This window comes from Nuphar pumila, chromosome 13 (assembly GCF_984573655.1).
Source record: "Nuphar pumila chromosome 13, dmNupPumi1.hap1.1, whole genome shotgun sequence".
NCBI lineage: Eukaryota > Viridiplantae > Streptophyta > Magnoliopsida > Nymphaeales > Nymphaeaceae > Nuphar > Nuphar pumila.
The window spans coordinates 21,382,120-21,407,015 of NC_143261.1; the positions used below are offsets into that span (position 1 = coordinate 21,382,120).

General features: G+C 36.0%; 2 protein-coding genes across 3 annotated transcripts; one reads left to right on the plus strand and one right to left on the minus strand.

The window, feature by feature from the left end:
- The first annotated feature begins 11,427 nt into the window (after positions 1-11,427).
- Positions 11,428-13,551, plus strand: LOC149818051 (uncharacterized). The gene is made up of 4 exons (XM_089984402.1): positions 11,428-11,630; positions 11,890-11,986; positions 12,937-12,991; positions 13,088-13,551. Exons 1-4 carry the CDS (start codon positions 11,493-11,495, stop codon positions 13,230-13,232), a joined length of 435 nt encoding a protein of 144 aa, XP_089840528.1. The 5' UTR covers positions 11,428-11,492; the 3' UTR covers positions 13,233-13,551.
- LOC149818052 (myb family transcription factor PHL5-like) lies at positions 13,245-18,044 on the minus strand. 2 transcript variants are annotated; one of them, XM_089984400.1, is made up of 8 exons: positions 17,566-18,044; positions 17,157-17,489; positions 16,815-17,022; positions 16,647-16,723; positions 16,526-16,565; positions 14,259-14,310; positions 14,062-14,131; positions 13,245-13,576 (listed from the first exon to the last, which is right to left on the minus strand). In XM_089984400.1, exons 1-8 carry the CDS (start codon positions 17,812-17,814, stop codon positions 13,388-13,390), a joined length of 1,218 nt encoding a protein of 405 aa, XP_089840526.1. In that variant the 5' UTR covers positions 17,815-18,044; the 3' UTR covers positions 13,245-13,387. The 2 variants fall into 2 exon arrangements, with proteins under 2 accessions (XP_089840526.1, XP_089840527.1); XM_089984401.1 differs by having other exon boundaries at positions 13,409-13,581.
- Between the last annotated feature and the right edge of the window lie 6,852 nt (positions 18,045-24,896).

Below are 24,896 nucleotides of genomic sequence, written 5' to 3' on the forward strand. Positions count from 1 at the left end.
TTTACTAAGAGACACTGTAAATCACAATTATGATTTATTAAAGAAAATTATAAATCGTAATTACGATTTATTGAAGAATGTCGCAAATTGAATGACGATTTGCTAAAGAGGACTACAAATTATAACAATGATTTATTGAAGGACACCACAAATCGAAATAGCGATTTGCTAAAAAAAGTAGCAAGTCGAATGATGATTTGTTGAAGGACACTACAAATCGAACAACGATTTGCTGAAGGATGTTGCAAATTGAATGATGATCTGATTTGATTTCTACTATAAATTGTTACTCTCTGATCTGAATGTTATTGTAAATCGCTACTCTTTGGTCTGATTTCTACTATAAATAGTTACTCTCTGAATTGATTTCTACTGTAAATCGTTACTTTCTGATCTGATTTTTACTGTAAATCGCTACTCTCTTATCTGATTTCGATTTTAAATCGCTACTCTACTCAGTTTGACGCTGCCACCGTTATCTCTATTGTAAATCATTATTCTTTGTCTACTCAGTTTGATGCTTGGACCCTGGTATCATGATGAACAATAGACAGAATGCTGATTTTTTTGGTAATTCAACTTTTTCTCACGAACAAATGATGACAAAGGGTGCTCCAGCGATAATAGACGATGACGACAACAAAAGGTGCTCCGACGACATCAAACGACGACAAAGGGTGCTCTAATGACAGTAGACAGCAACAAAGGGTGCTCTGACGGCAGCAGGCGATGGCAAAGGGTGCTCTGGCGGCAGCAGACGACGACAAATGATGCATCATCAATCGGAGCTCCTCTTACAGTAGATGATGCATCATCAAAGGGTGATCCAAAACATTTAGGGCGACATATTGCGAGGAGCTCCTGTTAAAGCAGAGGAGTTTACTCCTTAGGTCGAAAACAATGATGATTTTAACCCTTTCTGGCGAGAAGACATTTTTGTCATTTCCTCAAAACATCATTTTATGACGCTAATGGTGGGAAAGGGTACTTAAGTTTTTGCAAACGCACTACACTCCGATGCTAAGTGATGCTGACACACATGAAAAAACGAGTTCGACATGATTACATACATGACGCTCATTCAGACCCGAGAACACGCACCTGCATATTTGGGGGGAACATATAACCTGCTTCGCCCTGCCCCTCTCTCAAGGCCCCCAAGCTCTCTTTCGAGCCTTCATTCTTTCCTAACCCTACACACACTCTCTCTCCTCTCCATCCTTCTATTCTGCGCAGACACAACTCCGCCTCCCCAGTTAGCCCGACTCCACCACGAGCCTCACGATGGTGATGGTGGAATGGCCCCCACCTTAGATCCTTCTGCATAGCGGCGTAGGCGTAGCTTCGCCCCTGTGCCTCCCATGTCCGACATAGGCCCTTCTAAGCATCATCACGAACTCTGATAATCGTAATCTCCCTCTAATACTTGTCATGGACTCCCTCCTATCGTTGTCACAAACTATGATCATCGTAAGCTCCCTCTGATCATCGTCACTCATTCAACAGAGTGAGATCCCAACGAATAAGTGTATTTTCCTATCCCAAGTAATTTTTTTTGCCCTATTTAATCTTTTACTCTTATTTTTTAAATTTTTTTGCTCTATGCTTATTCTATTTTTTTGTATATATATATTTTTTATCTTGTGAGGGTTAGTCGTTCCTCTGTTATGAATACTTTGATATATGCTTATATTATTTTTTCCCTATAATTTTGATGTGATTTTTCTAGTGATGAAGACCTTAGATTCCTTCAAAAATTTTCAGCGTTTTGGAACTTTCTATGACTTGATGGGTGTCATGATTTGTTTGCTAGTCATGGTGAGAGCCAGATTTGGTTTGACTTTATTTTCATGTGTTGTTTGTGAGACTTAAACATGATTGTTTTGTCAGTCATGATATATGTATGGTTTTCCTTCGGTTTCATCTGCCATATTTGGGACTCAAACACGATTTGTTGGTGATGTGTTGAGTTATATAGTATTTTACTCATTTTGGTTTAGATCTAACAGAATTAGCATCCTTCTTTTGCCTTATGCCTTTATTTTTATGGATATTTTCAATATGTAGCAAAATATAATTATTAGTCTATAAATTATTTTTTGATAGTTTAGTCGTACTTTCTCCTTATTTTTTAGGTATTATATATTAATGAGATTGATCTTGATGCCTTTGCTAGCCTACCTTAAGATTTTATAAGCCTATTTTTTATTAATCTTTGATTTTTAGAAGTTTCTGCCATGATTACATGGGAGTTGTCGAATGCAAGCCTCGTTGCATTGGTTACTATTACATGAGATAGTTAGGGTTTTAGATTAGTGGAAATCCATTAGTTTATGATTTTTTTGTTGTTTCCTCGATTGATTTTGAGGTTTCTATTGGCCTCTACTGGATCTTACAGCTGAAATAGTGTGTATGACTAGGTTGTTAGAATTTAACAGATAAAATGTAATGAATCTATGAACATTTTTATTTTTTTGTGATTGTTTTCCTGTATTGCTTGTTTTCATGTAATTTTTTTAATTTGTATTAAATTAGTTTTTTATTGTGGTTTTTTTAATTAGCATATGAAATTATAAATGTTGTTTATTAGGATTAATATTTAGGTTTTTGATTTATTTTTTCTTAAATAGTTACATTTCAATAACTAGGGTTTAAGGCTTTTTGTGCTTGTTTTCCATAATTAACATTTAGTTTTTTAACTGGATGGACACTAATTAGTTATTTGTGTATTTTTTCAATCAACATTAGACATGATTCACATGCTTGATTTTAGTTAGAATTTTAAGGGTTTTGTTATTTTTGTTTCAATTAGATTATGTATGAAAAGTATGAATAATGTTTTTTAGGATTGAGGTTTTTATTTAGTTTTTTTCTAAATAACATAATTATTTGATTAGGTTTTAGAGTAACTATTTGATGTTTTTGAAATATGTTAATATATTCTGGTTTTCTATTATTTTTATTATCTTTTGTTCATTGGATTAATGCTTTAATTTATTGACTTTATGATGTTCCACTTTGTTTAGAGCGGTTTGAAATTTTTTTAGCTTCTTATAAAATATTTATGGTGTCTTTTGTAGATTTTTTGAAAGATTAATTAATTAATTAGTTATTTATTTGTAGGATGTTTGTGTTCTTTTTCTCATATTGAATGCATTTCAAGATCGAAACTTGAGCTTGATCACATTACATTATTCATGAAAGATACGAATTCTGGTCTTTATACCAAATAAAGCTAAATTTTGAAGTATACATGCATGTTGCTCTGTAGTTCTATAAATTTCTTTATTATTGAAAATATATTGTTTAGTTTCAACTAAGGTTCCTAATTATGAAGTTCACACCTGCAATGTTCTTTGCAACTGTTAGTATAGTTTATTGAAATTTGATTTTTTTTTTTTAAATGCATTTGTGCCCACCCTAGTTTAAAATTTTGGCTCGGCTTGTGCCCACCTAATTTGGATTTCTAGCTCTGCCACTGCTTGTAAACATATTTTATGAGTTGGATCAATTGTTGTGCTCTTGAGCTAGCTGAGCCATGAGGAACTCATTAAGGGACAAGAAGGGGCATCAATGGGTCAGACCTTTTCGGATCTGGGTACCTAGATCTTACTTTAAGGTGCTGGTATCGAGTATGGAAACAAGTCAGATGAAGCCCACCATAGTAAAGACCATACCCGGGCCGAGTCTTATAAAGATTACAGGAACCAGACTTGCTCTATACTTGGCAATATATATATATATATATATATATATATATATATATATATATATATATATATATATATATATTGAAAAAATTTCTGATCTTCATAAAAACCCAGGTCAGACTTGGGTCTGGTGTCAAATTTCACAAACCATACCTGGCTCTATATGCTAATCGGACCTCCTTGTTTAACACCAAACCTTGACCTTACAGGGTTCAATAGGGGTCAGGTCTGGGTCAAACCCGATCCCTTGACAGTTGACACCCCAGGGATAAGCTCCATGGGATTTGAATGGAAGAACCCTTAGTTATGATATGGCCGCCTAACCATCCAGCTATCTCATTCGCGAAGATAATCAATGACTTTGGATGACGATAATGTGCATCGCCGAGGATGGCTACACTGTTTGATGGGTGCTTGTGATTTGGAGTTTCCCACTTTAGGGTGTGTTTGATTACCTCAGATTAGAGATCCAAGGTTCTCTAATCCAACCTTCCCCCATAAAACTTGAAAACCTCAGTTTTGAGATCCTCCATTTGTAAGAAGGTTGGATCAAGGTGTTGGCCCCATTCCTCGATCCCACTAAATCTCTGTTCTCCTCAAAGATCCGAGATAATCAAACACACCCTAAATGTATTCCAACAAATCAATGATGGAATTGCATTTCAAGAAATAAGTAGTTACTTGATAACATTGATGTTAGATATGCTAGTAGGACAACCCTGTTCGTGGGAAGTTGCATATTTAACATTGCAACCTTTCATTTGTAAAAGTATTGCAAATATTTTTTTTCTGAAAGTCAAGCTGGGTTTAGGCAGACCCCAACCAGTCATTCAACCTACCACTGTGGTTTGAACCTGCAATGTCCAACCACAAAGAGACGTGCACTGACAGCTCCTACCAACCACGCGGAGCCCGTTGGTACAAATATTACAAATATGCCATATAAGCAACACCTCTTATTTTTTAAATGATTTAAAGGTAAAAATTTTATATTTTCTTTGAATTGAATATGGGACAGAGATGTTATTTAAAAGAGTCATAAAGAACTTATGTTTTGGTGGGGAGGGCGGATTTCCGGGAGGTGGGTGGTGTTAGTGGTGTTGAGATGGATGATGATGGTGAAAAATCATCATGGAGGGTGGTAGTGGTGGTGGTGAGATGGATGGTGAGGGTGAAAAATCATTGTGAAGGGTGGTAGTGGTGGTGGAGCTTTTCTAGCATGTTTTTTCGGGAGGTGGTGGTAGTGGTAGTGGTAGTGGTGAGATAGATGGTGGTGATGGATGGTGAAAAATCATCGTGGGAAGGCCGTTTTCTAGGAGGTGGGTGATGGTGAGATGGGGTGGGATAGGTGGTGGAGAGTGTAAATCATTGTTTTTTTCTTTTGTAGGTAATATTCCTCCACCTCTCATGGAATCCAAAAGTGTAATTTTTAGAAAAACTCACAGAAAAAGTCTCTCATTTGGAATGGCCAGGAGAACTGTACGATTTTTTCACATTGTATCACTTTTTACATCTTTCTCACCTCCAAACGTGCCCTTAATTAGTTGCATCTACGTCTTTGTGGCAAAGAATTTTGATTTCTTTTAAAAGAAGTCTCTAGTTTTCAAAAAAAAAAAATACATTATGCTTTATCTGAAAATGACTTGATCTTATCTCAGTTTAGTATTTGTAACTATTAAAAGCTAGATAAACATGTGATGAAAAAGTATAACCAGTGGTATATTTACTATTTAATGTCGCAATAAATCTTTTTTAATGAAAATAAATACTTTTAATATTTGTTAAAATTTGTTTTGCTCGAATAGTTTTCTGAACTTCTAAGGTTTGCTCTTTGTAGTTGGATGTCTCAACTTTTTAAGCCTTCTAAAAGTTCTTTCAACTTTCCAACCCTTTTTTTTCATATTGTTAAGTAGACATGGGAGCTGCCAACTTCCATTGTCACAAGTTTATGAATTCACCACAAATTTCTGTCATTAATAGTTTCTAAATGTCACCAATATGAGCATTTTAGTAATTTTAGAATGAAAACATTAGAAAGGCGTTATGCATTTCCAAAGCATTAATAATAAATATATCAGTCATTTTTTATCAAATTAAAATTTTATTAGGTGTAACGATTTGTGAGACGACACAGGATGGAACCCATCCTATGTCTAAGGACTGGATCTTTTTGGTTTCCACTTACCACCTACTAACCGTGTCGAAGAAGCTCCACCACATCACCACCCCCACGATGATTTTTTCACCACCACCTCTTCTTTTTCTCTTTAATTTTTTAAGATTTTCTATTTTATTTTTCTCATGCTATTCAAACAAGTGCAATTTTTTCATTTTTGAACAATTATCATATCAAAACTTTTCATAGGCAAAAACCAACGGCTCGGCAGTTAGTGCAGTCACCTTGTATTGGGACGTTACAAGTTCGAACCCCATGGTATGATTGTATAACTGGTAGGGGTCTGCTTAACACCAGCTTTCTCTGTAAAAAAAAAAACTTCTCGTAGGCAAAATTTCCTTTTCCTATGAGAGTTTTTCTTGCTTCCAAACATGCCTTAATTTTTTGCACCATTCTGTGTTTTGAACATGACTGGAAAAATATGACAAACATGATCAATTACTTTTCTGTTGACGGATTTAACCTTTTGTCGCCTGAAAAATGATGCGCCTTGATTGGAAAAACCAGATGCCATGTAAGTTGTTGCATCAAAAAATCTGCCGCCTTGAATGAAAAATTAGGCATCTGATTTTTCCAGAAAAAGAGGTAAAACTATAAATAAAAAGTAAAATGGTCATATTTGTCATAATTTGAAGCTCACGGTTAGTTACAACACTGTGCCAAAAATTACACACTATCGAGGATGGAGTTGCAAAAATCATCCTTTTTTTTGTAAATGGTATTGAAATGCAAGGTTGTTAAATGCGATGAGGCGAAGCAAGGCGTTGAAGCGAGGCATAAGCCTCGAGGCGTTGAAGCGTAAGCTTAATGATCAAAATAATAAAATATATAATATTAATAAAATAATAGAAAATTTAAATAAAAACTATTAATAAATGACAATATAAAATAAATACTATTTTCCTATAATTAACTCATATTATTCATTTTCTTATATGCATGCACATGTAAACCACAATTATGTTAGACTCATAGTGCAAGATAAAACAAGTTATATCTATAATCATGAAATCATATTGAATACACGTGGGACCATCTCCAAATCGACCTAAAAATACCTTTTATGCACAAAATTTTTGTTGCAATAATGGAGTTCAAATGCACAATTAATATAAAATATGTTAATTCCTCCACTATTGTACAAAACTAACATTCACATAATCACAAATGAATAAATAAAATTAAAAATATCTCATCAAATATTTAACAAAATGTAAACAAGATACCTCTTCAAGTGAAATAACATCAAATATTTAACAAGTCATTAGTCTTAAATGTCTTCTTAAAGGCAAATAACATAAAGTCGAATCTTTTCAACGTCACAAGTCTTAAATAATATCAAATATTTTACAAGTCATAAGCCTTAAACAATATCAAATGTTTTCAACAAAATTGTCTTCACTAGGACTAGATAGCTCATCTTCATTTGAATCATCCATATATGAGATAGTTTCTTCTTCATCTTCGGTTTATTCATTATCCACACACTCATTTTCCGAATCTTTTACTTGTTTTCTTTTACCTTCATTCTAAAATATTAACAAAATTAATATTTAAAATTCAAAAAGTATAAGATTTATAAAATACAAGACATACCTTTATTAGCATACATCTTGTTTGAAGATGGATCTTTTTTACGTTTCTTAGTTGAAATTGGTGAAGTCTCAAAAGGAGTAACATCTATATCATCTAAATTAAAAGTTGGATCCAACCAAGAATCTTCTAATGCATCTTGTGACAAAACTGGATTTTCTTTTTTTATAATCCACTCATCATCAGAATCAATATTTTCAAGACACAATGAATCCTCAACTGTCTTCCTTCTTATATCTCTTTCTTTCAACTTCATATTGTACATGATAAACACCAAAGCATTGAGTTTTTCTTACTCAAGGCGATTTCGCCTTTTTATATGTACCTATAAATTAAAAATTTATATAATTACAAATCTGCAATAATGAACAATCAATAATATAAAAATATCTTTATTTACCAAAGAAAAAGTGCTCCAGTTATGCTCACATCCTGATGCACTACATGTGAGATTCAACACTCGCATTGCAAAGTTTTTCAATTCTTTTGTTTCATCACCAAATGTATTCCACCAATCAGCTGAGAAAATAAAATAAAAAAGAATGTTAGTAACAAAAAAATTAGATCAATTAGAATTGAAATTAAGACAATATAAAGAAAAATACATACCTAGATTTTTTCTCTTTCTTGTGCTAATTGTCTTTGGTCTACCAAACAAACCAATTGCATTTTCATATGTATCAAGCTGAATCAAAATCTCACAACGTTCTTCTATATTGGGCACTATCTTTTCCAAACATTCCGTAAACCCAGTTTTAATTTTTTTATCTTTTACACAATCATCATCATAATGAAAGTGTGGGTTTAGAAAATACCCTGCAGAAAGTAAGCAGTGATGCATTTGATTATCCCACCTCTTGTCAAAAATATCCCACCTCTTATCATTGCCTACATTATGAGCCATTTTTTCCTTTGCCTTTCTCATATCATTAAACAAAAATCTCATAACTGGTTTATCATCTGAATCAACCCTTCTCAATACTTTCACCAAAAGTAATATGACTTTGATGATATAAACAATTGCTTTCTAAAATTTTCTATCTTCAGTGACATTGTGTGTTACTTTTTACCTTTTGAATTTTTGATATAATAGTCACTATCTTGAAATTCTGGAGAGAAGAACATATTCTTTAATGCCTTTTTGTTTACACCAATACTTTGAAGAGTAAGATAAGAAGTTGCAAAATGAGTAATAGCTGGTCGTAAGAGTTCTTTACCATTTATATATTTTCTCATCAAATTTAAAAGTCATGCATGTCCATATATAAATGTAGTTACAATCTTTGTTTTTTCCAATACTCGTTTATGCAAATATATCTTGCCAATGTCTTTAAGTATTAAATCTATACAATGCGCTGCACAAGGTGTCTAAAAAATATGTTGAAAACCTTCAATATCTTTTAACTTCAAACCTGCAGCCTTGTAATTTGCTGCATTATCTGTAACTACTTATACTACATTATGTTTTTTGACTTCTTTAATAACTTCACTAAATAACTTTATCAAATTATCAACTATCTTTCTTATTCCATAAATATCACAAAACTTCAAAAAGATTGTACCTGGAGGATTGTTCACAAGAAAATTAATCAAATTTTTACTTTTACCATCCGTCCAACCATCTGCCATTATAGTACAACCAGTTCTTTCCCATGTCTTTTTGTAGTTCTCCAACATAATTTGAGTTTTATCCACTTCATCTTTTAAAATCCAAGTTCTCATCTCATGATAACTTGGTGGTTTAAATCCTCAACCATAATTAACAATAGCTTCACACATTTATTCAAAATATTGACTATTGCACAAATTAAATAATAACGCATTTGCAAAAAAGAATCACCCAATAGCATAACATACTTCTTTTCTTTCTTCTTTTTTGAATGCATTATTTATCGTTGTCTGACGAGCTTCTGAACTCACAAATTGATCCATAGGGCTTCTTGTTTGTGAACTTCCAACTCTGCTAGTAGTTGGAGAAGAAAGTTCACCACTCATCAGTCCTTGAGTAAAGCTTTCATTCATATCACTTTGTAATATATTTTTTTTCTTGTTATTTTTCTTCTTTCTTCTTTTGCAAGTATTTTGCAAAAAATTATGTCACCTCATTTGGTGCACAATCACATGGTTTAGAATCCTTGTGAGTTCTGGCTAGATGCTCTTTTTTTCTTGATACACCACCTTTATAAACTACCTCAAAATACTTATATACCAAGTTTTCTTTTTTTTCCTTATCATTCAATTCGTTTTCAAAACATTGCTTCCAAGCCGGATCTGTCCTAGTCATTTTTTTTAAGATAAACAACCACCTGCATAAAATTAGATTTTTTTTTTTAAATAATACAATCCATAATCAAGAAAACATATATTTAAAAGCATCTCTATCATCAAATCCAAATAGTACTCATGGATAATAATAATTTTTTTTTTTACAAAATCATGCTCAATATGAGACTATTCTTAAGTTTCCTAAATTTTTTTATAAGAGTATTCTTAAAACATACTCTTATAAGACAATGAATTTCATTCAAACATTTGATGCACTAGTCCCTGCCTGCCATAAATAGAGAGGCAAAATAGAGAATCAGGCAGAGGTGACAAGGGCATCCCCTGCTTGCCAAGAAACAAAAGGGTGGCACGAGCATCGCCCCTGCCTGTCGAAAACAGAAAGGCGATAGGGGGAGAGTTCCTGCCTGCCTAGAAACAAAAGGGTGGCAGGGGCATTACCCCTGCCTATCAGAAATAGAGAGGCGATAGGGGGCGAGTCCCTGCCTACCATCAATAGAGAGGCGACAGGGGCGTCCCCTGCCTGCCCAGAAACAAAAGGGTGCCCATGCCTGTTGGAAACTTAGAGGCGGCAGAGGCGTCCCTTACCTGCCGAGAAACCAAAAGGGTGGCAGGGGCATCACCCCTGTCTATTTCAAGCAAAGAGGCAGCAGGGAGCGAGTCCCTGCCTGCCATCAATAGAGAGGCAGCAAGGCATCCCCTGCCTGCCCAAAAACAAAAGGGTGGCAAGGGCATCACCCCTGCCTGTAAAAAACAGAGAGGCGGCAGGGGCGTTGCCTCTGCTTGCTAAGATCCTAGAGGCGACAGGGGGCAAGCCTTTGCCTACCGAAAACAGAAAGGGAGAGAGAGGTGGAAGGCGAAGTAGGGAGCCACTGACCTCCTGTCGCCCCCCAATGTATGCAGAGAGAAGGGAGGCACGAGAGGGGGCCGCCGGCCTCCCGACAAACACAGAAGAATGAGGAAGAAGGAGAAGAAGAAGACATAGGTAGAGAGGGTATGTACCTTCAAAGTTACCGACGATGGTGGCGACAATGTTGATTGAACACGAGGGAGGAGGCGACATCAGCTCCCCTGAGAGGCGTGAGACTCGAGGTCATCGACGTTGGGAGTGAGAGACGAGGAGAGGAGGAGGGAGGCGCAGGTTGAGAAAGCCCTCCCTCCCCTCTGCGATTTTTAAAGAGGGTTGGGGGAGGCACGAAAAGGGAAACCCCATTTGAATCAGTTATGATCCCAGCTCTTATCCTATCCGTTTGCACTCTGTGGCAGTGTAATCAGGTGTGCCAATGGGTCAGGTTTGACCCAAATCCGACCCGTACCATACCCTATAGGGTCAGGGTTTGGTGATAAATAAGAAGGTTCAATTAGAAACCGTATCAGACCGGAAGGGTCCAATTAATATACGGCACCGGGTATGATTTGTGAAATCTCATGCCAGAGCCAGGGCCGACCCGAGTTCCGATTAGGATCTGCATTTTTTCAATGTAAAAAGGGCAAAAAAATTTATTTTACTGAGTATGGTCCGAGTCTGGTTCATGTGATCCTTATAGGATCTGGGTATGGTTTCTCTTACAGCGGGTTCGATTGGACGTAAGTCCGGACCCTATCAGCATCTCAAATAAGGTCTGAGTCTGGTTTCATCTGGATTCGAACCAAACCGCCCGTTGACACCCCTAGGTGTAATCAAGCTCTCGACGCCTCCTCAGCAGAAGGCCCAGGATAGTTTGTCGGGGATGCTGCGGGCGGCGAGATTTCTGGTCGTGGTCTCGGCGGGCAAGCAGCCTTCCGGCGACTCTCCGCCGCTCCACAATCCCATCCCTCCGCCGCCTCCTTTCCGCCTCTCGAAGCCCTCTTGGGTCGTCAAATCGGAGGTACATATCCTCTTGTCCTCCTCCTTTTTCTTCTTTCTTTCTTTTGTCGTTCATTTGGTTTGGGGAAGGGATTCGTTGTTCTTCGATTGGTTCTGTTTGATGATTGGAATCGTTCGTGTCTCGTCGATAACGATGCTGAGAGTGCTCTCTCTCTCTCTCTCTTAGAATTCTTGCTTTTAAGTTTTAACAAGGAAAGGTGGGAGGGGTTTTTGATGCAAGGAGAGGGCCGGAGGGTTAACGTCTGCTCTTTTTGTGTCAGTCAAATGTTTGGAAAGAGAAGGTAAATAAGCCTTACCCGCCCTGCGTGGCCTGTCACGGCACCGGACGAGTTGATTGCCAACAATGCCAAGGAAGAGGTCTCTCTCTCTCTCTCACGCGCGCGCACACACACACAGAGTTGCACCCTCACACCTTTTTACAAAACACACGTCTTACCAGCTGTATCTCTGCCACACCATGTACCCATATCTGTATCGATGTGAATAGCTTGATGTGCTCACGCTTTTCTTTCATAAAATGAAAAAACTCGAGCTGCTCAGAAATTGTGGTTGCTTTGGTTATGCTTGAAAAAGACTTCTTCGTTAAAGGCTTTCAGGTCTAATCGTCAGCTTTATATCAATTCTGATGACATTATCTAAAAGTTTCATCTACAAGGTGTATGCAAATCTAACTTTGAACTCTTAAACGGGATCTTTCCAATCTTCATTAGACAAAGACACGGGTTTTTTTGCAACTTCATATAGTGCTCTATTCAAGCCCTATTAATCAGTCCAGTATCATATTTCGTAAGCTAGATTGCTTTTCCGTCAAACTTCTCTGCCTCAAATTTGATTTTTGAAAATTTTTAGGCCAATATCAATCCAAAGTTCAGAGTTTCATAATACTTGCAAAGTTTGTTGAATGATCAAATTGAATCTCAATTTAAAAAGAAAAAAGGAAAATAATGATCTTATCACAAATTGGCAAAGAAAGATTGCATTGAGATGCACAAACACCAAACAACATCCCACAAGACCACAACCCTTGATTGTTTTCTTTAGGAGCATCTGCTAGATATCAAAACCCTGGCCTTCAAATTCTGAATTATACAAAATCTCAGAAGACTCAAACCTCTGAAGAATCTTCAAAATTTATGCAATTGAAAGCATGTGATCGGTGGCTTCTATGTGTATGCCTTTTTCTTTTTTTAATTTTTTATGATATCCTGCAGAATGTAGTTCTTATAAATATAAGCACTTAAAACACATTCCAAAAAGAGAGATTATGTGTAACAGATTTCATGTAGAATTTGTTGCTGAATTGGAAGGTAGGACGAATATGGTGCATCTTGCCATGCTTCCTAAAGGAGAATGGCCCAAATGGTGAGGTATCAGATTTCTATGCTTTTCTCATTAGTATTCTCCCTGCAGTTGTTTTCCTATTTCTTAGCTCATAAAGAATTGGCTGATTATGGCCAGGTGCAGAACCTGTGGAGGAAGTGGTCTGGGTTACTGCTCTCGCTGTCTTGGAACAGGTGAATACAGGGATATTATGGGATTTCATTTCGTGAATGTGCATGGGAACTCAGTGCAAACACAAGATGAAAACAACCATCCTCAGTAGGCAAGCTCTTCCTTTGGGGACTAAAATCGCTCTTTGATGATTAAAATCAAATTCCACTACCACTGTTTGTTAGTGATTTGTATAAAATTTCTAAATTCTATGTTCTGTAGTTACAGCATGATTCCTTTGAAATTTACAATTTTCTATTACCTAAATCAACCATAATCATTGTTCTTTGATACCTTCCATGGACTAGAAAAGCTGCATCCTTCTACATCATCGAAACATGTATACTTATTCAGATTCTGGTTGTTGGGGAAATTAGGGCTTCTATTATGTTGATCAAACATCTTCTCAAGGTATTTGGCATGCTCCTCAATTCTCATCTGCAGGTTTCTCTGAATCTGCACTATACCATATTTAGCATGATATTGATTATTGCTTGTTAGAAATAATCAAACTCTTTAAAATATTGGAATAATCTTTTTTTTTTAATTTGATAAATGAACCTGCTTGAGTGAAAATATTGTAACATGACAGTTTTATGCAAAATTTACAAACAATGCTTTTAAAGATAATTTTTCTTAGATCCTACAAGAAAGGAGGCAGTATCCAATTTATTTTTGGTTTCAATCAATTTGGAGAAAACAATAACTGTTATTAAATTTATGGAGTATGCCATCGGGATTATAGACCTTCCACTAAATTATTTTTTAATAAAGAAAAAAAAATCTATAAATTTTGAATTGATCTACTGAAGACCAGTATGTTACTATTTTCCAAACATTAATAGATATTGTCAGGCCAGCATGTAAAAAAAAAAGAGTTACTCCTTTTTTTTTTAATATAAAGAAATAACAATGGATGGAACAACCGGAACCAAGCATACCTCTAACTGTTCATGTAAACTCTTTTGAACATCCATTTGCAAGCGCAGGGCTTCGGTAATATGCATCTCACTGTGGTTTGATGATGAAAGCAACAATTTATATATAACAGTAACATATAATTGATATTATCGTTCACAATACAAAACTGTCTGAAATATGAAAGCTGGAAGCATTTATAAATAAACCAAAAACTTACTTTTTTAAGTCAACTGTTGGGATTTCTTCTGTTCCATTTCTTTGATTCTTGCCTGCCACATGCAATAAGTTCTCAAATTATTGGTGAATATGGAAAGCCAATTTTCTGAATCGACACATACTTTGTTGACCGCTTTCAACTACTAGGAGCTTATTCTGCAAATATCAAGGTTGCACATGTACTGGGTTTATGTTGCATTTAGCATATTATGAACTGCTTAAGTTGGAAATTCTCATTGACGTTATACTTGTTTTATTGTGTTCTATACAATAAGCTGGGATATACTAAATGTATCCTATGGTTTCATATGGCTATTAAGTGGTTTCAAAAGGCATAAGTTTGTAACTTCTATCCTCATGTTCGTCCTATCTGGTTGTTATGATGAAGAACTAATTTCTGATAATCTTTCTATGAAAGAGACGAGTCTGATCTTAATTCATGGAAGCATGATCCAAACCTTGACCACTGCATGATCATTTCATTTAGAATGCACAAATGGTTGTCATGGGATCAACATGGCGGTATGAAGCTTCAACCCTACTCAAATGGGGGTTGGCTGTGGGCCTTTGGCCTTGCCACTAAAATATTGCTCCAGCGACCAATGATAGTATCCACTTGTAACTCCAACTTAGAAAGAACTCATACATCTAAGCTTCTTGCAGACTTTATTTTAGGAATAACATCTGTAAACCCATCACCGCTATTGGTTTTTACCCAATTTTTTAAGACTTTTATGGCCAATATGGCCAAACATTGGCATGGGTCACATTATGTGTTTATGATCTGGGCTACCCAAATGTAAACACATCCATCCCTACGCCAGAATTGTGAGTTTAAGCTACTGCAGTCTTCAGCTCACCCCATGGTCCGTAATGTTTTTACCTTGTGTATTCCTATCCCTTTAAGTCTTTATTGGTTTACGTATTTTCCTAGTTCCATTAGCATGTGCTGTGTCACTCTTTCATTTTGCTTTGGTTTTAGGTCTCCAAGTGACATACTATGGCTCTCATGAGCTTAAGGTTAAGAAGTTGGGTCACCCAATAGTTAACCTTATATACCTTTGGTTGCCAAAATCCAGTAACCTAGCAGCTCTCTTTTACTGGAGGAGTTCATATGATAGTTTGAGATTACTGGGAGTCTGAATGTTAAGGATAATTTTTTTCTATGTTAACTGATTCAATAAAAACATGTTCTGACATGTCATTTTGTTCCTTTTGAATGGCAGAAAGTGGAAGTTGTTCAATTCAAGAACTTTTGATCTTTCTGATTCTCATGTCATTATTATATAGAGTGAAATTCAATGGCCATGTTCCAATATTTTTTATTGTGTTCATGAACGTGACCGTGGAGCTCATAATAGACTAGATGGCCTATCAAATGTGAAGCTATTACCTTGTAAAGCCTCGCCTTAATCAACAACAACAACAACAACGCCTTCATCCCAAAACAATTGGGGTCGGCGATATGAACCAAAAAAGAAATTCATTTTGGGTCTTCCACATGAATCCTTCTCCTCCAATCATTTCTATCCAATGCCATGTCCTTGGTGAGGTTCAAAGCATTCATATCCTTTCCTATCATCTCCATCCAAGTCTTCCTAGGCCTACCCCGACCTCTTTTAACTAATATGTTTTCCCATTTCTCCATCCTTCTAACTGGAGCATCATTATGCCTTCGCCGAATAAGTCCAAACCACCATAAACGATTCTCTCTCATCTTATTTTCAGTGGGTGCAACGCCTACCTTCTTACGTATCTCCTCGTTCCAAATCTTATCTTTTATTGTATTTTCACACATCCATCTAAGCATCCGCATCTCAGCTACACTCATTTTTTGAATATGATGTCTCTTGGCAGCCCAACATTCCGTACCATATAGTAAAGCAGGCCTAATAGTTGTCCTATAAAACTTTCCCTTCAACCGCAATGACATTCTACGATCGCACAACACTCCAGTTGCACTTTTCCATTTCATCCACCCAACCTTTATCCTATGATTTACATCTACATCAATTTCTCCATACTTTTGAATGATGGATCCCAAATATTTGAAATAATCATCCACCGGTATTTCTTGCTCACCAAGCTTCACTACACTCCCATCACTACTTCGTTGCTTACTAAACCGACATCCTCCCCTTAATCAACGAAAAAGAAAAAAAAAGGCCGTAGAAAATAAAATGCCAACATCGAAACATGCTAAAGACAGAAGTTATCAAGTTCAGAGAAGTCATAAGATGTATAGCAGCATGTCACACTAGAAGTTACCTTCAATGAAACTTGGAGCATGCTTTGCTGTGCGGTATTTCTGCAAAGTGCATAATTAGTCAGTTCTTTTTCAAACGATCGCAACAATAAAGTCAAATTAAATCAGAAAAAGCAAATGAACCTGTAAATGACTTTTGATGTGGAATATTGTCAACCCTTCTAAATTCATTAGTTTTAGTATCTCTTTTGGAGTTGCTTCTGCAGTGAAAGACTCACATAAGTTTTATTTCTGATTTTTGTAGCTGAAAACTTGTAAGGTTAGATCTGGTAGTATGATGGTATCACTCACTCTCTGCACCACCAAGATGATTGACTGCTTTGACGAATTCCTCATGCAGTGCTTGGGTCCACCGGATGCGAATTTTGTTTGTCAATCCATTACCAGATGGTACAGGATTAGATTGTGATGCTGATACATCTACGGGTTCCCTTGACTGCTCATGCCAAAGTTGGTTAGTCAGCTCTTTTAGTTGAGACTTGGAAGAGTGATGGCTAACCTGTAACATCCGCATAGCAGAACTATTTTTAGATGAGCAATTTTTTCTTTTGGAAAAAAAAGAAAGGAAAATGGTTTTAGCATAAAGACTTGAGTAAAATGCTAATTGGTTGAATTCTAAATTCAAAGACCCACCCCACATTCACTATCTTTAGCTTCAACATGTTGCTTCCAAGTCATGTTTACATTTTCTCCCATATTAGTTGTCCCTAAATATGATTCTAGGTCACTTTGTTTCACATGTGACTCTCCACCATTTCCTCCAGTAACAACACCTGAGAAGCAATTGTTGCCAAATGGGTGACAGTGCGGACCTGCTTGAAGCTTCTCCAGTGATGCCAGGTTGGGGTGGTTCACCTTGCTTGAATGATAAGGATAGAAATCAAGGGGAAGGCCTGATTGGGAAGACATAGCAGATCTTTTGTGTGATCTAACCACTGAATGCAGTTGTTCAATTTGACCAAACCCCTGTGGATATATAAGCCGTGGATGATCAATGTTTGTACAGAAATTAGAGAGGAAAAATTTGTGATTGTAATCTTACTTCAGTGGAAGGGATGATATCTGGTTGCCATGGTTCCACCTCTGGGTAGGCAAATGGATTGGTGAAGAATGAATTACCATGCTCCAAATCCTTTGTTGAAAGGTTACCATGTGATGAACGCTGATGTGTGAGATTTATATTAAATGGCTCCTTACTGCAAGCTGTCCAACTGTGTATAAAAGACAGAGGACTAAGGCTTTCAATGTTCTCAGTCTTGCGTACTGCAGTGTCTACCTTGTGAATGTTCATTCTCCTTCAACGCCCAACTCTAGGAACCCTCTTCTATACTGCTGAAGTTTGCAGGTCCCTGTTATCAATGAATAGGTTTCAGAGGAACAACTCTTTTTGATTAGCTTCAGAGGAACAACTCTGGCACAGAAAAAAATGAACTCAGTACTACTAGTCTGTTGGCTTTTAAATACAACTTTCTTCCGAATTTTTTCCATACTCTTATTTCTCATCTAGACCGATGTTATGTATTGCATCCTTTCTACATAATCCGGGCATATAAACATGTTTCTACACATCTAATGTAGCACTAGTTGTGTAGATACAAATAAACTTGGGAAAAGCAACTTAGAAGAAAATACAAAAAGGTTTTTCTCTTTATATAAAGACTGATTATTAATTTGACAAAAGTTCTGGTAAAGTCAATATCCCCGTCTAAATATCTCGTTCTTGATGCTCTATAACATTCTTATAGAGCAATGTTTAGATAGGCATAATTTCATTCCTTATGTCATAACCATCATTATCATTTGTGCCATCAGATATTTAGATTGGTTTTTGCATAGTTTCACATCCGGCCATGTATCAGAACAAAGAGTCTGCTGGAAGCTCCATGGATGTGGCTCACATTTATTTCAATCTAGTAAAAATTCAATCACTCGTATCATACCAGGAATAAATTCTGCACTTCTGTGGACAATGACAGCCATAAATATTGTCTAGCTAGCATGTAGAGGAATCTAGAAAAGGAAAACGTGATAACAAAAAGGAATTTTTCTTCTCCATTCCGATGAAAGAGGGTATTCCATGTTCTCTCACTAAGATGCTTGGCAAATGGATGCCTTTATAATTATTCGAATATCGTTTGGTAAAGGAGCAAGCAAGCAAATACAATGATGAGAATTTTTTCTTACAGTGGTATCTCTAAAGTGTAAATTATTTGTTCTTTATTCCAAAATCTTTAGCTTTATATCAGATCTTATTGAACAAACAATCGAACATTAAGACTTCGTTGGCACTATAGAGGACCACAAACATTTGAAAGGAAAACATCGAACCTGCCAAAGAAAGAGGGTAATGAACTTTGGTGATGAACTTTTCTGTCTTTGGACTATATGGTAAGAATGACACTGCTTTAGAATGCTCTTCTGCTATGCCATTTGAAACGAAATCATGACTAAACAAAAACTATTGATCACGGGTTGGTGTTTGAGAAAGAAGTGTTGTGTGTCAGAGGGCTGATAAATGAAAACTCGTTCGTGGTCTTTGAGTTGGCTTGACAAGCCAAGCCATGAGCTACTCATACAGTGCAACACACACACACACACACTCATAGTTGTGCATGAACAATGGGCGTTCAACTCGGCTCATTTCATGTTTAAATTCAGGTAGGGGATTTGGGATTAGTTTCCTCTAAATCCTTTTTCTTCTTGCTCTTTCCACTGCAAGGTTGTGTATAATTTTGGCATCATACATGTAAAAAAACATATGGTATCCCCATAAAAATTTGTTTCATTGTTTAAGGATCCAAGTTGTTACTCAGCTTATCTGGCTCAGGCTCTTACGAGCTTGAGCACGGATTGGCTTGCACAAAACAGACAAACCAAGCCTGAACAACGGCTTGCTATAAACAAGCCAAGCCCTATGTTGGGTTTGTTCTGCTTATATACCAACCCTGTGTGTGTGTGTGTGTGTGTGTGTGTGTGCGCGCGCGCCCATTGGGGTTACATCAGCCTCATGACATGCACGCACTCTACCGTATGTCTGAAAGAGAACCATCCCTTTTGTTTTCCCGACCACCACACTAGAACTACTACCGACATCCCCTCCATTCCCTAAGCCGCCAATGCCCCAATTGTGAGGAATCCTTCACTTTCTTATTCCCTCAGCCGTGCAGCTGGACATCAGAAAATGTGGGAGCTGATTTGTTCTTTTCTTAGATGGAAAGAGCAGGAGCAAGAATGGCATTCGGTTGTTGCTTGCAAAAAAAGCAGAAACGTGATTCCATTTGTTTGGCATCAACTGAACAAGAAAAGAATGCCTTAAGCTTTTGGTTCCTAAGATAAATGTTACGGCTTTAATGTTTTCTAATGCAAAATTTAAAGTTGAAAAAGTCAATAACAATTTCATTTTTTTCTTCGGTGGGGTTTAGAGAGTGTGGGTTAGTAAAATTTGTATGAATCCTTAAAAACAAAGCATACTTCTATATCTGCTAAAACAGTATAAAAAGATATCCAGTTGTGCCTAATGGATAAAATTTGTTTATAACACTTTTCTTAAGACACTGCTGAAACAAAGAACCAAGCTTAAAAGCATTTATATAGTGAAGTCGCTTTCAAATCAGTCATGTTTGAAGAAACAATATACAATTTTAACACGAAAGAAGGTAACGTATCTTACTAATAACTCGATGCTTTTGATAAAATTATTTATCAACAGACTAGAGAAAAGTGAGATAAAATGAAGACAATAAATTCTTAATCCTCTTATCCTCTTTCCTCCATCAATATAAGCATTTGTTAATCTCATGTGATCGAAATCTATATGGTATAAATTTATATCTAAGAATGACTGTATCAAGTGGCACTACTGGCTAGAAACATCACATGAGAAAATATTATTGAAAGCTTAATGAAAGCTGAAAAATAGGAAGAAAACTCATGTTTTTTCCTGTGTAAATTAAAAATAGTTCTGGAATACAATTATGTCAAATAGTTTGAGTGGTGCTCATGCATCAGATGTTGGACATTACAGTTTTGGGTTCAACCCACAGTGTGACCCGGTTTGACACTACGGAGAGGGTTAGTGGGCTCTTAATAGGAGTTAGTGGGGGGGTGAAGGTTACGAGAATGTGGAGAGATCACATTCAGTAACCAACCCCTATCTACCATTAGTGGTATGGACCAGATATGTTTTGATCCGGTTAGGCTGGGTCAAGATCCAGACCCAACCTGGATCTTGTATGGATCGGATCTGGATCGATATCAGATGGAGATCCAAATCTGACCCGATGCTATTTGGACCAGGTCTGGGTCCGTAACGGGTCAGTTTCCTGAATCCGACCTGGGCCCTATTATGGATCAGATATGGATTTGGATCGTGGGATCCAATTCAAGACCCATACATTATGGGACTGGATCCAGATTAGATCCAACACGAGATCCGTTCTTACTGGATCTGGATTGAATCAGATCTTATCCAAAATAGGGTCTGGGTACTATTTACACCTGAACCTGATCAATGACCGATATGGTCCTTTTCGAGGTCAGAGCCATTTTGATTGGTTTCTTTCGATTTTTCATCGATTCTGAGATATAGAGACCTTGTTTTCATGAATTCATGAAAAGACAAGGATTTTCTCATTCGGTTATAATGGTTTTATGAGCTTTTGTTCATGTTTTATACCGGTTCATTAGATCCAGAACCAGTTTCGACCCTTAGATGACTGGTTCAGAGCCGTTTCAAACTGATTCAGGGTATTTTTAAACCGGTTCCAGCTTGAGGACCCTGGGTTTCACCCATTTGAGTATGTTTTTATCATTTTTCATGCTTTATAAGTATTTATTGTTAAGCAAGCATGACTTATACATGATAATATGTGTGTTTTATATGATTTAAGTTATGCATAAAGTTTTTAAGCATGATTATGACTAAATTCATGATATTTTTCTAATATGTTATCATTAAAATTAGTTTATGCATATAAGTTAAGGCATAAACTTGTATTTTGATGATATAATATATATTTTGTCATGAATATACATGCATTAACATGTATGCATGAGCATGCTCCATAATACAGATATGATTTCGGTAAAAGATCTTGATTGACCCGACTCATGCAATCACCAAAGTGATCTGAGTTACGTTGATTGAGGATTCTTTGGACCGTATTAAGATTTGTTATTATGATTGTGTGTAACTTTATGAAACAAAAATTCTACCCAAAGGTAGGTCGTTGTGTTCTAAATTTATACATGATGTAATAATAGATGTATATTCTAGCCCATGATACATATTTGTATCCAAAGGTACAATACTGAATTGTCTCTGGTTACATGACTTACTAGTTTCACCAAATGAAGTCAATTTCTTGTGAATTGAAGAGATGAAGCAACTCTTAGTATTGTCGTTTCCACCAAAGTAGAAAGATAATGACTCAATTATGCTTGTCTCAAAAAAGGTGAATAAAAAATGGTCTCAATTTTTACCTTTTCACCACGACTTTCGTCTAAGCAATAATGTCTTTTCTTTTGTTCCTTGTTGTATCATGTTCTTTCATTATCGATGGTTCTAGTAATATTCTCTTATTAGATGAATCTAATTTTTCAGATTAGAAAGAAATAATGTTGTTCACTCTCGGTTACATGGACCTTGATTTGGTCCTTAGAACTGATGAACCTCCCACTCTTACAGAGCAGAGCACAGTCGAACAGAAGGTTGTCTTTGAGAAGTGAGAGCACTCAAACAAACTTAGCCTATTGCTTTTGCAATCTCGAGTGGCTAAGAATATTCTACGCATCATTCCTCACTGCAAGACAATAAAAGAATTTTTGGGAGTCATTGAGGCTCAATTTGTCAGTTCTAATAAGGCAAGGGCAAGTACATTGATGTCCAAACTAGTATCTATGAAATATACTGGTGACAGTAACATCCGACAACATATTTTGAAAATGAGAAACACTGCATCTCAACTTAATGAGATAAAGTTTGCTATTTTTTATCGTTTCTTGGTTCATCTGATTTTGACCTCATTGCCTACTGAATATAGACCCTTACAAAGCTCTTACAACACACATAATGATGAGTGATCTTTTAATGACCTCTTATCTTAAGTGTGTTAAAGAAGAAGAGAGGCTAAAGGGCGAGAGGGTGCCGAGTGCACATATGGCCTCTCATAAGGAAAAAAAAAGACCGAGCCAAAGAAAAGTTCCTTAAAAAAGAAGAATAAGAAAAAAACCTTTGATGAGAGTTCAAACTCTCAGGCGAAAGCCAAATCCCAACAACGAGGCTCTTCTATAAAGTGTTTCTTCTACAATAAAAAGAAACATAATAAGGTGGACTACTTGAAGCATTAAAAATTACTCGAAAATAAAGGTAATAAGGCATTCAATTATCATGAGTGCAATTTGATTTATGTTTCATTGTATAGTTGATGGATTGATTCTGGTGCCACGATACACATTGTCAACTCCTTGCACACCTTTCTTAATAAAAAGAAACCAACAAAGCATGACATAAGCATCTTCTCAAGAAATAAAATGCGCTCGCATGTCAAGAACGTTGGGACCTGCAAAGTTATGTTGGAATCATGATTCATTTTGGATTTGGTTGATATATTTTATATTTCATCCTATAGTCAGAACCTGATTTCAATTTTGAAACTTGATAAGTTTGGTTTTAGTTTTAAATTTGAAAACTCCAAGCTTGTTATTATAAATTTTTTATTAATGTAGGTTCTGCATATGTGTGTGATGGTTTGTATCAGTTAAAAATCAAATTTCAAATTCAGGAATCTCATTATATTGAGAACACAATAATTGACGATAAACATAGTCTAAAGAAAGATCAATCCCATTTGCTTTGGTATCGAAGGTTAAAACACATCTCAAAAGAGAGTCCAAAGACTTGTAAAAGAAGGAATCCTTGGATCCCTTGATTTCACAGATATAGAGCCATATATTGACTGCATAAAGGCTAAGCAGTCTAACACATATAAGAAAGATGTCAAACGCAACAATGAAAAGTTGAAGATAGTGCATACAGATGTTTATGGTCTTTTTTTATCGTGTCATACAGGTAAAAAGTATTTTATCACCTTTATAGACGATTACTCACGGTATATGTATCTCTAGTTATTATTTAAAAAATAAGAAATCTTTCAGTTTTTTAAGGACTTCAAGAAAGAAGTAGAGAAATAAACTGGTGAAGTTATTAAGATTATTAGGTCTGATAGAGGGTGGCGAATATTATGACCGTTTCACTAAGATGAGATAAAAGGAAATGTCATTAGCATAGTTTCTAAAAGAGAAAGGCATTGTACCTCAGTATAACATGCTTGGTAGTGCTTACCAGAATGATGTAGCTGAAAGAAGAAACCGTACGCTTAAAAAAATGGTTCAAGTGATGTTGAATCACTCAAACCTTTCCTTGATCGTGTGGGGTGAAGCTCTTAGGACAATAATGTATATTTTGAATAAGTTTGCTACGAAGGATGTTTAAAAGACTTCTTACGAGTTATGAACTGGTAGGAAACATTCTTTATCATATATACACATATAAAAGCCTTTGATGATTGGACAATTAGTGATTTTTTCATTGGTTATCCAAAAAGATCAAAAGTCTTTGGGTTTTATTGTCCATCTCATACACCATAGATAGTGGAAACAAATAAAGCAAGATTTCTTGAAAATAATTTTATTTGGATAAATGCATCTCAAAATATTAATTTTGAGGAAATGTAGGATTCAGGTTTAATACCTGTGAAGGATAAAGACTTAGTTTTTTCTGTCATTGTCTCTTTGTATAATGTCAGGGAAAGTTCGGTCAATGAACATCAATCTCAAATAGAGCAAGTTGTTGATAAGGATGTACAACAACAGGATACAAAAGTTCATTTTGAATTATCTACAACACTTGTATGAAGGTCTACTAGGACCAGAAAAGCCACTATCCATCTAGACTATCTGGTGTATTTGCAAGAGTCTAATAATTTTATAGATATACATGATAATCCTTTCACCTTTGCAGAAGCTATTGAAAGTGAAAGATCAACTCATTGAATCAATGCAATAAAGAAGAGCTTGACTCTATGACAAAAAACCAAGTATGAGATCTTGTACCTTGACCTGTTTGTTGTAAATGGGTCTTTAAGATCAAGACAAACTTTAAAGGTCAAGTGGAGAGGTATAAGGTTAGGCTTGTTGCAAAAGGTTTCACACAGATAGAGGGCATTGATTATAATGAGATTGTTTCTCATGTCTCAACTAAGAAATCGTTGATGATAATCATGACCCTCATAGCTCATTTTGATTTATAACTACATCAAATAGATGTGAAAACTGCTTTCCTGAATGGGGATCTGGAAGATGAGGTATACATGC

Excerpts from the sequence above, each read along its gene's own strand:
- LOC149818051 (XM_089984402.1), top strand. The coding sequence starts at position 11,493 with ATGCTGCGGGCGGCGAGATTTCTGGTCGTGGTCTCGGCGGGCAAGCAG. Across the intron at positions 11,631-11,889 it reads CTTGGGTCGTCAAATCGGAG|TCAAATGTTTGGAAAGAGAA; the intron begins GTACATATCCTC and ends TTTTTGTGTCAG. Across the intron at positions 11,987-12,936 it reads CCAACAATGCCAAGGAAGAG|GTAGGACGAATATGGTGCAT; the intron begins GTCTCTCTCTCT and ends CTGAATTGGAAG.
- LOC149818052 (XM_089984400.1), bottom strand. The coding sequence starts at position 17,814 with ATGAACATTCACAAGGTAGACACTGCAGTACGCAAGACTGAGAACATT. Across the intron at positions 17,023-17,156 it reads CTAAAGATAGTGAATGTGGG|GTTAGCCATCACTCTTCCAA; the intron begins GTGGGTCTTTGA and ends CGGATGTTACAG. Across the intron at positions 16,566-16,646 it reads ACATCAAAAGTCATTTACAG|AAATACCGCACAGCAAAGCA; the intron begins GTTCATTTGCTT and ends TGCACTTTGCAG.